General features: G+C 43.5%; 1 protein-coding gene across 1 annotated transcript in view; it reads left to right on the top strand.

The window, feature by feature from the left end:
- Positions 1–14793, top strand: part of ZMYM4 (zinc finger MYM-type containing 4) — an 87667-nt gene that overhangs the window by 28428 nt on the left and 44446 nt on the right. The window contains exons 3-6 of the mRNA XM_040424374.1: positions 4531–4592; positions 5276–5446; positions 6176–6254; positions 11314–11608. Coding sequence (XP_040280308.1) covers positions 4531–4592; positions 5276–5446; positions 6176–6254; positions 11314–11608 — 607 coding nt within the window. The remainder of the gene's footprint in view (positions 1–4530; positions 4593–5275; positions 5447–6175; positions 6255–11313; positions 11609–14793) is intronic.

Here is a 14793-nt window from a genome sequence, read left to right as displayed (position 1 = left end):
TGGTCGCTGATAAGTCCGCAAAGAGCTGAAAAGACTGGTAAGGATCTGGCATGCAGACTCTCTTCCTAGCATTCGCTAGTGCACTTTCTTTTATGTGATAAAAGTGGATCCTAGCTAGGACATCTCTGGGGGTACCTTCTGGAAGATGTTTAGGCCTGGCAACCCTATGTGCCCTATCAATAATAAAGTCCCTGTCTGAGCAAGTGGTTATGAGCAATTTCAATAGGCACTTTACATACTCGGACAGATCCGCTGAGGCGACATTTTCTGGGATCCCCCGTAGTTTAAGGTTGTTTCTGCGGGATCTGTCTTCAAGATCCGCAACTTTAGCCTTAAGGTATGATACTTCAGCAGCAAGTGCTTCATGCTCGTCGATCAGATTATTATGTGAAGTGGCGAACTGCAGCGTTCTGTTGCCCAAATCTGTAACTGTGGCCTGCAGTGGTGTTATTAGATTCGACATATGTGCGGTCATGGAATTATTAAATGCTAACAGCATTTGCTTCATTAAGCTGCTGGAGGCGGGTAAGTCATTTGTGGGGAAGGCTTGCAAAGCCTCCACTGTATAAGGAGAGTCCATCTCCTCCATGGTGACCGATGTACTGTGACTTGACTGACCGGACTCTTGGACCCTTGGCCTCCGCTTCTCTGGGCTAGCCGACGGTGAGGCCTGAGAGGCATTTACTGCAAGCGGGGATCCCGCGCCCGAACTAGGCCGACTGACCTGAGAGGGGGAGGGAGAAGTCGATGTTGTGGAGGCCGCAGCTATCTCTGAGCTCCAAATCTTATCCCTCTCCTCCGTTTGTCTTGGAGGTGATATCTTGACCCCTCCACTGCTGCTCGTGTTCGGGGCTGTTGAGGCGGTCTCCCCGTCGGTGCCATCTTGGCTCCGGTCTTTGCTGAAGAAAAATTCCAGCTTTCCTTGCGCTTTAGACGCTCTTTTTCCCCTCGTCATCATGGGGGTCTTTACCAGTGTCGGGCAGACGTTCTGTTTTCTTGAAAAGAAGCACTTTGAAGGGCTTTAGCTGTGGTAGTCGCAGTGTAGGAGCGGGAGCTCTGGTTTATGCGTCCATCTCCCTCGGCAGCTTGGCCACGCCCCCCCTAGAACTTATATTTTAAAAAATATCTTTGAGTCAGATGATTGAATGCAGTCTCCGGTAATTATAGGCATTCGGCCCCCACCACCAGGGAGTGACAGTGGAAGTGCATGCAGAGCCTTCTGCTGTGTTAGCATTTTGTTGCCCTTTTAGGCCGAATGCACATGGCCGTGTTCCGCGGCCGAGAGCGGTCCGTGGTATGCCGTGCTGGATTCCTGTTCAGAGCAGGAGCGCACGGCGTCATTGGTTGCTATGACGCCGTGCGCTTCATGTCGCCGCTGCACTACGAGTGTATTACTGTAGTGCAGCGGCGGCATGAAGCGCACGGCGTCATAGCAACCAATGACGCCGTGCACTCCTGCTCTGAACAGGAATCCAGCCCGGCATAACACGGAACACGGCCGTGTGCATTCGGCCTTATGCTCAGAATATACGGCGTTGAAATCTCCTGGCGTATGATATACAGGGGCATACATCGCCCATAAGGTTTAATGAAAACCTCTCCCCAAATCCCTTTATGCATTAGTATTCCAATCAGCTTGGATCTGTTTAGAGCAGAAAAAAAAATATGTAAAGTGCTTAAAATGCAAACGTGAACCCTTTCAAATTTTTGTTCCTTGTTTTTGTCACTGAGAGGCTCCGTACCCTCAGCTTCATAAGTCATAGTGAGGTGTTAATCAGTGGGGTGGGAATCCTGCAGCTATTTGGTGGGTCTGCCTTGTACCGATCCATAATATGGCACCTTGATCCCTCTATTTCCATGTGCCTCCTGTTTTATATTAAGGCACACTGGGGGAGATTTATCAGTCTGGTGTAAAATAAAAACCAGTCAGGTTGACCCTTTTATTTTCTAAAGGAGCTCTAAAAAATGAAAGGTGGAATCTGATTGGTTTCTATGTGCAACTAAGGCAGTTTTTCTTTACACCAGTTTTGATGATTTTCTCATTTTTTTTATTTTTTTTTATGGGTTCATGATGCTGTTTCACAGAGCTATTGCTGCTCGGGGAGAATACAGTGCCTCATGGCATGCTGCAGCAACCTATAGCTCCACAACTGCAGGGTGTTGCTGGACAGTGTTTGTCCACACGCCTAGACACAATTTATTTTTATTTTTTTGTCCCCTTGTGTTTAAAAGGGTATTCTGGTTAAAACAGGATATCCTTTATCCACTAGGATAGGGGATAACTATCAGATTGGTGAGGGTCCTACCGATCATGACAACGGTGGCTCTGTACCTTGTGGAGACCCCTGAAATGGACTGAGTGGCTAATCAACAATGCGCGCACCACTGGGAGCACTGGAGATAGCCTACCACTGTAGTTGGATATCTCCTGGCACTACCATAGAAATGAAAAGTATTGGACGGCATCATTCAGAGAAGAGCTCTCTAGTCAGGATAACCCTTAAAACTTTTGGATATAGATTTTAAGTGTAATGTACAGATGTTCAATGACGGACCTATCTACAATGTGCTCTTTGAAGAAAAAATTATTTGCTGCTCGTCCTAACACTAAACTTGAAAATGTGTCTAATTGGCTAATGGTACCACTGATATTCTTCCTGGATCCTTTTTTTTATATATGTGAATTGCACACTTTCTTCAGCACATTATGGTTCCTTTAATCCAGTCATTAGCACACCTTCACAGTACAGTTATGGCAGATGAACAGCCTGACGGAGTTCACTACACCTCGCATAGCAGCATAGTGCCAGGAAGCAATGGATCCCCGTTGACTAAAATGGGATCTAACAGGGATCCGGCGCCTTCCAGATTTCATGGCGCTACTTTGAACGTAGTCTTACTTGGATAACTGATAATTGCAGGGCTTATACATGCCAGTGAGCATGGACCGCACCCAGGGATGCGTGAAGTTATCAGCAAACTTTTGTCATATTTGATACATGTGTGCCTTGCTGCACGGTTTACTTTGATATGAATGATATAAGATCTGCTGTCAGATTGTGTATTGTCATTTGTGGCCTGACCAGTACTAAATAGGAGCCAGCAACCATTTAATAACCCTGCACTGATATACCAGTTACTCCCAATTGCTAGGGAGAAGTGCAGGGCATGGCACAGGGCAGACTCCATTATCCTGCTGCTGAAGGCAATGGCATAGGGAAGTGACAGGACCAGTATAATATTGTGTCACTCTTAGCTCTTTTTGTATTGATCTGTTTTGATGCATGCTAAGTTTTTTGTTGTTTTTTTAAAGAATATACCAGGATTTTTATATAGGTGGCCTATTTTTAGGGACTTGAGGCAGCCAATGGCAGACTGGGACGAGCCTCCCTAGTGTCACCCGCGATGCTAGTGAGGCTCATTCCCATCCCCGCCTGTCATTGGCTGCTTCTTCCCCCGACACCACCGGATGTTTTCAACCGTGTACAGAGAGAAGTGGTGGAGCGGGGTAAGTATATTCCATGTGGGGGGCCCTGCACATGGGGGGACACTTTATACTCTTGGATAACCACCTTTAGTTGGGTTATTCCACCAAAAGTATTGCTATGCAATGAATAGGGCATTTCAAATATACATGCATTAAAAAAAAAATATAGCTTCTTTGCTGGTAGCGTCCCTTGCTGTTTCTCCTGTGGCTGATATTCTGGTCCACCTTCTGCATTCAGAGGTGAAGTGGTCCAGACACATTTCATTTATTATTCCTACTGCTAAATTATTAGTATTATATAGCTGTATATCTCTCTAGACTATGGAGAAAACAATTGCATAGCAAAAAGCTGTTTATTACTGGTGCTGTGTATGCAGTGGAGGAAGGAGTTAATGCACTCCTGGGGTTGCAGGGACTTGATGAGTGGCTGTACCACACACAGAAAGTAAAGAGACAAGTCCTCTAGGTAATATGAGGAAAAAAAAGAAAGCTGAAGATTACACTGGGGAGCAATATTTTTGCATTGATTATAGTTTAAAATAATTCTGTGTATTACTCCAGACCTTCTTATTTTTTATTTTATTTGTGGGATAACCTCTTTTATGGATTGGTCTGACAACAAACTTGTTTACAAATGGCAGTGGTGATATGCCAGTCTAATGCTGAGGAGAGTGATTGGCTGCAGCAGTCATGTGCCATGCACCTGCTTGTCACTGTGCACATTACCAACATTGTGACGTGTACGGGACAGCGCTGCTCCAGCTTATCCCTGTCCTCAGCCACCATATACACGTCAGTGCTGCAGTTTGTAAACGCGCAGAGACAGGAGGGCCGGAACAGCGCAACAATGGAGAAAGGAAAGTAGAAGATGATTTTTCATTTTAGGCTTTTGCATAAAATGTCTTTTTTTTTTTTAATAGTTTTGGACATCCTCTTCAAGTTCCTCACTTAAAGGGGTTTTCCGGGATTTTTAATATTGATGACCTATCCTCCTAGTAAACCACTTTAACCTCAGCCCTTAAAGATTTTATTTACTCTTTCAGGTAAAATGGAGGAATCCTCACGAGGACAGTTGGCAGCACAAGCCCCAGATAGCAACTTTAGGGTAAGTTGTTTATATCCTAGTCTTTTTGAGCTTGGCTTTATGATCATTTTCTATATCTACGTTAAAAGTGTTCTCCAGGAATGGTTTAAAATGTCTGATGAGTGGCAGAACCTCACTACACTGCTCTACAATAGATGGTAATGATGCAATCCTGCCTACAACATGCAATTATGGCTGAGCAGCCTGACAGGAAAACTCTCCAATATGTAGTAGATGCAAGTGCAAGAGCATAATGTGTAGTGACGCCATGTCCCCTTATCCCCCTAGGCAGCTCTGCAAGTGGCAGCAACCAGTCCTGCTTATATACTAGGACAAGTTGCAGATGGCCATTTTAAATCATTTCCAGAGAACCCCTATGTTTTTATGGCTATTTGTTCCTGTGTGCCACCGCCCCTTCAATCAGCTTTTTCCAAGCATCTATTACTTTTTTAGTAAAACCATTTTTTCTGACATTAGTTTGAGGGACATCAGAAGTAATTTCAGATATAGAGTCTGTATAGTAGAGCAGTCATCTGTCCATTACAGTGAGATAACTCCACTGACCCTGCCTGCAAAGCTGATGAAGGAGCTGTAGAAAATAGGAAGCTTTAGCCTGTGGTGTTTTGGTCTGTAAGGTTTTTTTTTCTTTTACTACATTCTAAAGGGAAAGCCATTTTTGTTCACCTTCTATTGTTTTCTTTCAGGAACCTGGCTACAGCTACAGTAGCAAGTCACCAATGGGTGAAAGTTTGGGGAACTCTTATTCTTCAAGTGTCAGGATAAAGGAGGAGCCAATGGATGAAGATTATGATAGGGCACTCGCACCTCCACCCAACTTCGTAGACAAAGTCAAAGATGAACCAGACAACTCTGAGGTAAAGAAGACCTTAAACAAATACCTTTTCCCCTGTAAATTAACTTTTAACACAATGGCTCCTTCTTCTCTTTGTCTTATCTGTTTACAAATGTCCATCGTCACTGTTTCCACCTTTTTTCAACGATCTGGTTTAGGCTACTTTCACACCTGCGTTCGGGTGTCCGCTCGTGAGCTCCGTTTGAAGGGGCTCACAAGCGGCCCCGAACGCAACCGTCCAGCCCTAATGCATTCTCAGTGGACGCGGATCCGCTGAGAATGCATCAGTCTGTCAGCGTTCAACCTCCGCTCCGCTCAGCAAGCGGATACCTGAACGCTGCTTGCCGCCTGGCCGTGCGGAGGCAAGCGGATCCGTCCAGACTTACAATGTAAGTCAATGGGGATGGATCCGTTTGAAGATGACACAATATGGCTCAATCTTCAAACGGATCCGTCCCCCATTGACTTTCAATGTAAAGTCTGGACGGATCCGTTCAGGCTACTTTCACACTTAGAATTTTTTTGAAACTATAATGCAGACGGATCCGTTCTGAACGGATACAAACGTCTGCATTATAGGAGCGGATCCGTCTGAGCAGACATCAGACGGACCCGCTCTGAATGCTAGTGTGAAAGTAGCCTTACAGCTTCTGACTTTTACTTATTTTGTTCCAAGCAGTTCATAAAATTTGCCAGTAGTACATGGCCTCACCACACTACAGCTGCACATTGTTTAATCTGTCTTTTCCAGGAATATTCCCAGCAACCAAAAACTTCTGAAGGGGAGCTTAAAATCAGTGCAGTCTTTTCAGTCAGTGGCAGCCCCTTAGGTGAGTGGTATTGACTCATTGTTTATATTTAATTTAATGCTGTACTGGTTTTTTTTGCATAATACAGTTCAGCATCTAAGTGGTTGCTCCCAGAGTCCTGCTCACTGTGCCAAGATCGAGGGAGCTGATCCAGAGCCGGGCTTTCAGAAGGCTCTGAGGCCTGCTACAGAGGTGTAGGAACATAATGAAACTCCCATGGGCTGCAATGGTAAATCATTGCAGTCTATGGGACAAGCGATCGGATGATCGCATGTTAAAGACCTCTAGGGGGACTTCAAGGGGTTTTGCCATCTCAGACAATGGGGGCATATTGCTAGGATATGCCCCCATTGTCTGATAGGTGCGGGTCACACCTCTGGGACCCGTCCTACAATGAGAACGGAGCATGCGCAGCCGCCCTCCATTCATTTCTATGGGGCCGCCGAAAATAGGTGAACGCTGGCTTGGCTATTTCAGTCTGCCCCATAGAAATGAATGGGAGCAGGGGCCGCACGTGCGTGGTGCGCTCCCATGCACTAATATGGGAGCAGCACTTGGTGGTGGACGGACTCCGGGGTCCTCGAGCCACAGCTCTCCCTGCTCTGTTCTCATTGTAGGTGCGGGTCCCACCTCCTAGAGATATGCCTCCATTGTCTGAGATGGGAATACCCCTTTAAAATGAGTGAAATTTTTTTTAAATTAAAAATTTAATCATCCCCCTTTCCCCATACTGAAAATAAACAGTAAGAAAATGAAGATAATTGCCGTCGCCATGTCCCAAAATGCCTGTATGATGAACGCTATAACAGGAAAAAAAATCAACATGGCCATTCGTTGTTCATTCATTGTTTCACCTCCCAAAAAAGATTGAATAAAAAGTGATAAAATAAAGAAGTCATACACACCTGAAAATGGTATTAATGAAAACTACATATTGCCCTGCAAAACATAAGCCCTCACACAATTATATAAAAAAAAGTTATGGGGTCAGAATATGGCGATGGAAAGAAAAAAAAAAAAAAACATTTTTCAGGATAGATTATCAATATGAGATCGGCGGGCGCAGACTCCCGGAAATCAGCTGTTTGAAAAGACTGCAGCACTCATGCACAAACGTGCTACCATCTTCTCTGTTTACCTGTTTACTGTGGCAACTGCAGTGGCGAGCAGGTGTAATTACAACTCCGCCACCCCATTCACTTCAATGGGACGGCTCTGTCGAATTCACTTGAATAGGAAGGAGCCGTACCATTGAAGTTAATAGGCTGCAGTTGCAACGCGAGCAGGTAAACAATGAAGAGAAGGAAGTGCTCGCATATGTGATGTGGTCTCTCCAAACAGCTGATTGTCAGGGGTGTGTCGGGAGTCGGTCCCTGACGATCTGATATTGATGACCTATACTGAGGATACCCCTTTAAGTATTAAAATAGAAGAAACACTATATAAATGTGGTATTGCTGTAATTATACTGACTCAGAGAATGAAGGGCACAGAGGAAAAGCCATAAAATAGAAACCCATAAGACTATGGCAGAATTTCATTTTTTTCCACCCTGTCTGGATTTTTTTCCAGCTTCCCACTATATCGTATATAGTATTAATATTGTATTAAATATTAATATTAAATTAATTAGAAAGTGAAACTTTTTCTGCAAAATAACAAGTCATCATACAGCTATTGGAACGGAAAAGTAAAAAAGTTATGGCTTGCGGAAGCCAAGAAGTAGAAAAAAAATAAACAAAAATAAAATAAAATCACATCGTTAGGAAGCGGTTAAAGGGAAACTGTCATCAACTTTCTGCTGACCTCACTGAGGGCAGCATAAAATAGTGACAGAAATGCTGATTTCAGCGGTGCATCACTCATGAGCTAAAAGTAAGTGGTTGCTGAGAAACAGCATCATAATCATTGCAGCCCAGGCCTTGAAAAGGGTCAAATCTACCCGAGAAGAGTCCTGGTTATTATAATCTCCTGCTCTCTCACCCACCTGCTGATGATTGGCAGGTCTCTCCTAGAGAGAAAGGGAGAAAACTAGGTAGAAGACTGTCAGTCATTAGCAGGTGGGTGGGAGAGCAGGATTTCATGAATAACCAGGACTCTTCTCAGGTGGACTCTTTTCCAGGCCCAGTCTGCAATGATTGTGATGTTGGTTCTCGGCAACCACTTACTTTTAACTTATAAATGACAGACCGCTGAAATCAACTCACCTGTCTCTACTTTATGCTGCCGTTAGTATGGACAGCATAAAGTTGATGACAGGTTCCCTTTAATGTGCCAGCCCAGACTACATGATAATGCATTCTATTGAATAGCTCATTTTAATGAGAGAAAGTGACTTTTTCTTCTTAGTCACACTCCCATCACACCGTTTACACTTGGGAGTTACGGAAACAGCCTAGATCAGTGATGTTGAACCTTTTAGAGACCGAGTGCCCAAACTGCAACCCAAAACCCACTTATTTATCGCAAAGTGCCAACACAGCAAATTAACCTGAATACTACAGTCCAATATAGTATATCTTCCATGTACTTTATCATTTAGCTATAATAGCCTGCCTGCATTCAGTGCGCTGCCTGTGCCGTTCATAGTGCGCCCTGCGCTGATGAGTGACAGGGAAGTCTAAGGAATATTGGTACACCACAGACTTTTTCCAGGGTGCGGGTGCCCACAGAGAGGGCTCTGAGTGCCGCCTCTGGCACTTGTGCCATAGGGTCGCCACTACTGGCCTAGGGTGTGCTGCTTTGCTGTTTATGTAGCTCCCATACACTGTAATGAGAGTTATGGAAATAGAGCGCTGGCCTGCTCAACAGTTTCCATAAGCCCAACCACTTTGGGCTGGCGCTTGGTTGGGTTCACATCCCGTTTTTGCCATCTGTTTAACGTGTACAAAAAAAACTTGCGTTAACGGATGCCTCAGACCTATGCCGTACAGTGGCATCCATTCACCATAGAGTTTCATTGTAAAAAAAAAACTTATACGTTAAGGTAGGGCTGGGCGATTAATCAAATAAATTTGCCTTTGACGCCTCTGATTATTCAATAAATTTTACAGAATCGTCAAATCAATATATATATATATATATGTTATACCCCTGCACTGCCGGCCTGTATATGTGGAGTAACCCCAGCACTGCCAGTCTATATAGTCTTGGTATTCTTATTTTTTTGATTTTTTTTCAGTTTAATTAACAAAAATAATAAAATCGAGATTGAAATCTAAAATCGTCCATAGGGTTGAAAAAAAAATTGAGTTTTTATTTTTTGGCAAAAATCGCCCAGCCCTTTTGTTAACGTATCCTTTTTTTAAATTTTTTTTTATTGGAGTCTGTGTGGTGTGCTACACTTTTGTATCCTTTTTTTTTTTTTCCAACGTATACATTAAACAGATTTAAAAAATGTGATGTGAACCGACCCTTAGTCCCAACTCGCTGTCTCCAAGGCCTCTTTAAGAATTTGCCGCAGAAGTGTTACTGTTCCCTTTTCAGTGTCTGAAAGCTGTCCATATGAACAAAAGATGCAGAACGATTTTACTGTTCCCATAAACATAGTGAATCCTGATGAAGGCAAGGATCCAAATGCACATATATAAGGGGTTTAGCTTAAAGGGGTTGTCCAGCTTTTTCAAGTCACAAAACCCTAAGGCCTCTTTCACACGGGCGAGTTTTCCGCACAGGTGCAATGCGTGAGGTGAACGCATTGCACCCGCACTGAATCCAGACCCATTCATTTCTATGGGGCCGTGCACATGAGCGGTGATTTTCACGCATCACTTGTGTGTTGCGTGAAAATCGCAGCATGCTCTATATTGTGCGTTTTTCACGCACGCTGGCCCCTCAGAAGTGTATAGGGCTGCATGAAAATCGCAAGCATCTGCAAGCAAGTGCGGATGCGGTGCGATTTTCACGCATGGTTGCTAGGTGACGATCGGGAGAACCCAATCTTTATTATTTTCCCTTATAACATGGTTATAAGGGAAAATTAATAGCATCTTAATACAGAATGCTAAGTAAATTAGGGATGGAGGGGTTAAATAATAAATAAAATTAAACTCACCTCATCCACTTGTTCGCGCAGCCCGGCTTGTCTTCTTTCTTCTCCTTTGAGGACCTTGGAGAAAAGGACCTTTGGTGACATCACTGCGCTCATCACATGGTCCATCACCATGGTGATGGACCATGTGATGAGCGCAGTGACGTCACCAAAGGTCCTTTTCCTCTCAGGTCCTCAATGAAGAAGAATGAAGACGAGCTGGGCTCCGTGAACAAGTGAATGAGCTGAGTTAAATTATTATTTATAGATTTTTTTTTTGACCCCTCCATCCCTAATTTACTTTGCATTCTGTATTAAGAATGCTATTATTTTCCCTTATAACCATGCTATAAGGGAAAATAATAAAATTTACACAACACCGATCCCAAACCCGAACTTCTGTGAAGAAGTCCGGGTTCGGATCTGGGTACCAAACATGCCGATTTTTCGCACGCGCGTGCAAAACGCATTAAAACGATTTGCACTCGCATGGAAAAATCGCGTATTTTCCCGCAATGCACTCGCATCCTATCCGGCCCTCACACGCAACGCCCGTGTGAAAAAAGGCCTAAATGTACCAATTGCTAGAGTTTTGGATTTTTGGTTGGTAATATTCCAAAAGAGTTGTTACTTGAGAAGGGGTGAAAAGAGTGTAAAATGCAACAGCCATATAGGATCTTCAAGATCTTAGACAATTAAGAATTGCTGATTGACCTTAATAGAATTAACAGGGAAAGAAGGGGAATTTAAAGGTGGTTAATGCACAAGCTCCATTTATCACCTACGTGCAGGCTCGAGAACAGGGGTCCCCAAGTCCCTTGTGTGCATGGAGCAGTAGACTGAGGGAAATAGCAGAGCACTCTAATTGGCTATCTCCATCAGTCCAATAATCAGTGCATGGAGCGGTGTTCATTCACCGCTCCATGTGCTTTTAGGGTTAATGCAGGCCTTTATTGCTTGTATAAGTTAATTATTTGTTGCTTGTGTAAATTTCTGTTTATGAAGAGTAATTTTTGCCATCTGCAAGCTAACAAGTATGCTGATTCATAGGTTCTTCAGTAGCTCCCCAGCACTCCAGTGGATTGCAGGCACCCCTGAGCTCCCCAGGAGTAAACAAATCTGTCCCAGCAGTTCCTGCTGTTCCCGCTGTCCCTGCTGTCCCTCCACCCTCTGTCAGAGTTTCCTGTTCAGGCTGCAAAAAGATTCTTCAGAAGGGACAGACTGCATACCAGCGTAAAGGATCTACACAGCTCTTCTGTTCCACCCTTTGCCTTACTGGTTACACTGTATCTCCCGCCCCTCGGCCAGTTCCTCCTGCCAAGAGAACCTGCGCCAGCTGCTCAAAGTAAGCTATAATTCTAATTAACAGCATGTCAATTTGTTTCTGATTTCAGAACATGCCTCCAGTTCCTGTCATAGGAAGAAAACCAGTTTGGGATTCTTGTGTGACAATGTTGTTAAAGCATTTTTATATATATTTTATTAAATTACATATACAGTACAGACCAAAAGTTTGGACACACCTTCTCATTCAAGACTTTTCTTTATTTTCATGACTATGAAAATTGTAGATTCACACTGAAGGCATCAAAACTATGAATTAACACATGTGGAATTATATACATAACAAACAAGTGTGAAACAACTGAAAATATGTCATATTCTAGGTTCTTCAAAGTAGCCACCTTTGAAATGGTTTTCACTTCACAGGTGTGCCCTGTCAGGTTTAATAAGTGGGATTTCTTGCCTTATAAATGAGGTTGGGACCATCAGTTGTGTTGAGGAGAAGTCAGGTGAATACACAGCTGATAGTCCTACTGAATAGACTGTTAGAATTTGTATTATGGCAAGAAAAAAGCAGCTAAGTAAAGAAAAACGAATGGCCATCATTACTTTAAGAAATGAAGGTCAGTCAGTCAGCCGAAAAATTGGGAAAACTTTGAAAGTAAGGGCTATTTGACCATGAAGGAGAGTGATGGGGTGCTGCGCCAGATGACCTGGCCTCCACAGTCACCGGACCTGAACCCAATCGAGATGGTTTGGGGTGAGCTGGACCGCAGAGTGAAGGCAAAAGGGCCAACAAGTGCTAAGCATCTCTGGGAACTCCTTCAAGACTGTTGGAAAACCATTTCAGGGGACTACCTCTTGAAGCTCATCAAAAGAATGCCAAGAGTGTGCAAAGCAGTAATAAAAGCAAAAGGTGGCTACTTTGAAGAACCTAGAATATGACATATTTTCAGTTGTTTCACACTTGTTTGTTATGTATATAATTCCACATGTGTTAATTCATAGTTTTGATGCCTTCATAGTCATGAAAATAAAGAAAACTCTTTGAATGAGAAGGTGTCCAAACTTTTGGTCTGTACTGTATATTTAAATATCTTATGCATTAGCAGTTTCATGTCTGCCTCAGACGCGTGTAGCTAAGAGCACAAGTAAGGCCCCTTTCACACGAGCGAGTATTCCGCGCGGGTGCAATGCGTGATTCGAACGCATTGCGCCTGCATGGAATCCAGGCCTATTCATTTCAATGGGGCTGTGTACTTGTGCTTGCTTGAAAATCGCAGCATGTTCTATATTCTGCTATTTTCACGCAACGCTGGTCCCATAGAAGTGAATGGAGCTGCTTGAAAATCGCATCCGCAAGCAAGTGCGGATTGAATGCGGGTTTAACAGATGGTTGCTAAGAGATGTTGTTTGTAAACCTTCAGTTTTTTATCACGCGTGTGCAAAACTCATCAAAACGCATTGCACCCGCGCGATAAAAACTGAACGCGATCGCATGCAAAACTGAAGGACTTTGCCTGCGAAATCGCACATTTTTCACTGAACGCATTCGCAACGTATCCAGACCTAATACGGACATGCTCGTTTGCAAGGGGCCTAAGGGTGGATATTTATAGATCCGTGTAAATGTGCCTCCAATCATCGATCAACGAGCAGCACATTAGATCATCGCTTCTTGCAGCTGATTGTGCTGTGTGAACAGCGATCTGCTGTCCAGAAACAATGAATCTGTATGAGGACAAGTTAATGCAGTAGCCTTCGCCCATTTCCATACAGTGGAGGCGATCGCTGCATGTAAATACAGCTCTTACTTCCTCTGATGAGCAGGCAATTATCAGGAAGAAGCATTCCTAAGATGGTACTTATTGTGTGGATCTGTAAATAAGGTGCCTATTGAATTCTGAATGCTGTTATTCTCTATGTGCTTTTGGTTTTGCATTGTGGCACGTAGATCTTTTTTATAAATTTTGTACATTTTCGGGGAAATTGTGGCATGCAGCAGTTTAATGCTATATCATGAAAACTAATCTGTCATGGTGTCAGACCCTTTTTAAATAGTGTTATATGCTGCTTTTTTGTGTGTTTTATTCATAAAATATTCTGTACTGTAAAGGCTATTCTATTTTGCTTGACAATGCGTATGACTAGGGCTGGGTGATTAATCAAACGAATTTGCTTAATTTGGCCTTTTTGTATCTGGCGATATTGTTTAAAAAAAAAAAAATATAAATCACTTTTTAGTTCTTCTGGAGTGCTGTACGAGTGCAGCCTGTCTACTTTCTTTGGTCCCTGCAGCCCACGCAATCAACCCTGGCATGGGCTGCAGGGACTGAAGACACCCCTCAAAGGCAGGAATTATACAGCATTCCAGATCTGGCAAACTCTGCTTTACTCCCTAGATGCCACGGTCCGTAGCAAAAGCAACATGTAGGCAGTTACACAGAAGCTTCCTGTCACCATCAGCCCCCTGTAAACACAGTTGCAGGGCATCACTGCAGGGGCCTAACAAAGAACTCTAGGCCTGCAATAACTATATGTCTATTAAGATGGATTTACACTACCTGATAATCCGACATTATTGGGAACTGATGGTCCTGCGAATGCTCGTTCCCGACAATCTGCACGTCTCAATGTGCAACCATTCACACGATGAATGAGCGAAACATTGGGTGGTCCTGCCCATTTCTGGGCAGCAGATCTTTGTCTGAACAGCAATCTGCTGCCCAGAAACAATGGATCTGTATGGGGACGAACGATTGCAGTAGTGATCCCTTGTCCTCATACTGTGAAGAAGATCAATGCGTGTAAATGCAGCGGTTTCCTTCACTGAACAAGCAGCCAACTGTCGGGAAGGAACGCTTTTTTTTCCTGACAATCGGCTGCATATCGAAGCGTCTAAACCAACCTTTACACTCTGCCACAGACACAGCCTAATAGACAGCTTGGCACTGATACAGGTCATAATTCAGTGATATACAACCCGTATAATAAAGATAATACCGTATGTTATTTATACCTTCCCATGAACAACATAAAAAGACTAAAACCGTTAAGGATAATGGAACAGTTAATTTCCCCTGTAAAAATAATAAATTTCAATAAGTCCCATGTACCCCAAAAAGGTACCAATGAAATTGCATCTCGTCGCACAAAAAACAAGCCAATAACTGGGGGTGGGCGATATCAAAAATATTCCCACGATAGCGATATTAAGAAATTAAGCGCGATAACTATATATATATA

Source organism: Bufo bufo, chromosome 3 (genome assembly GCF_905171765.1).
Source record: "Bufo bufo chromosome 3, aBufBuf1.1, whole genome shotgun sequence".
NCBI classification, from domain to species: Eukaryota; Metazoa; Chordata; class Amphibia; order Anura; family Bufonidae; genus Bufo; species Bufo bufo.
This window is presented reverse-complemented; position numbering and strand designations above follow the sequence as displayed.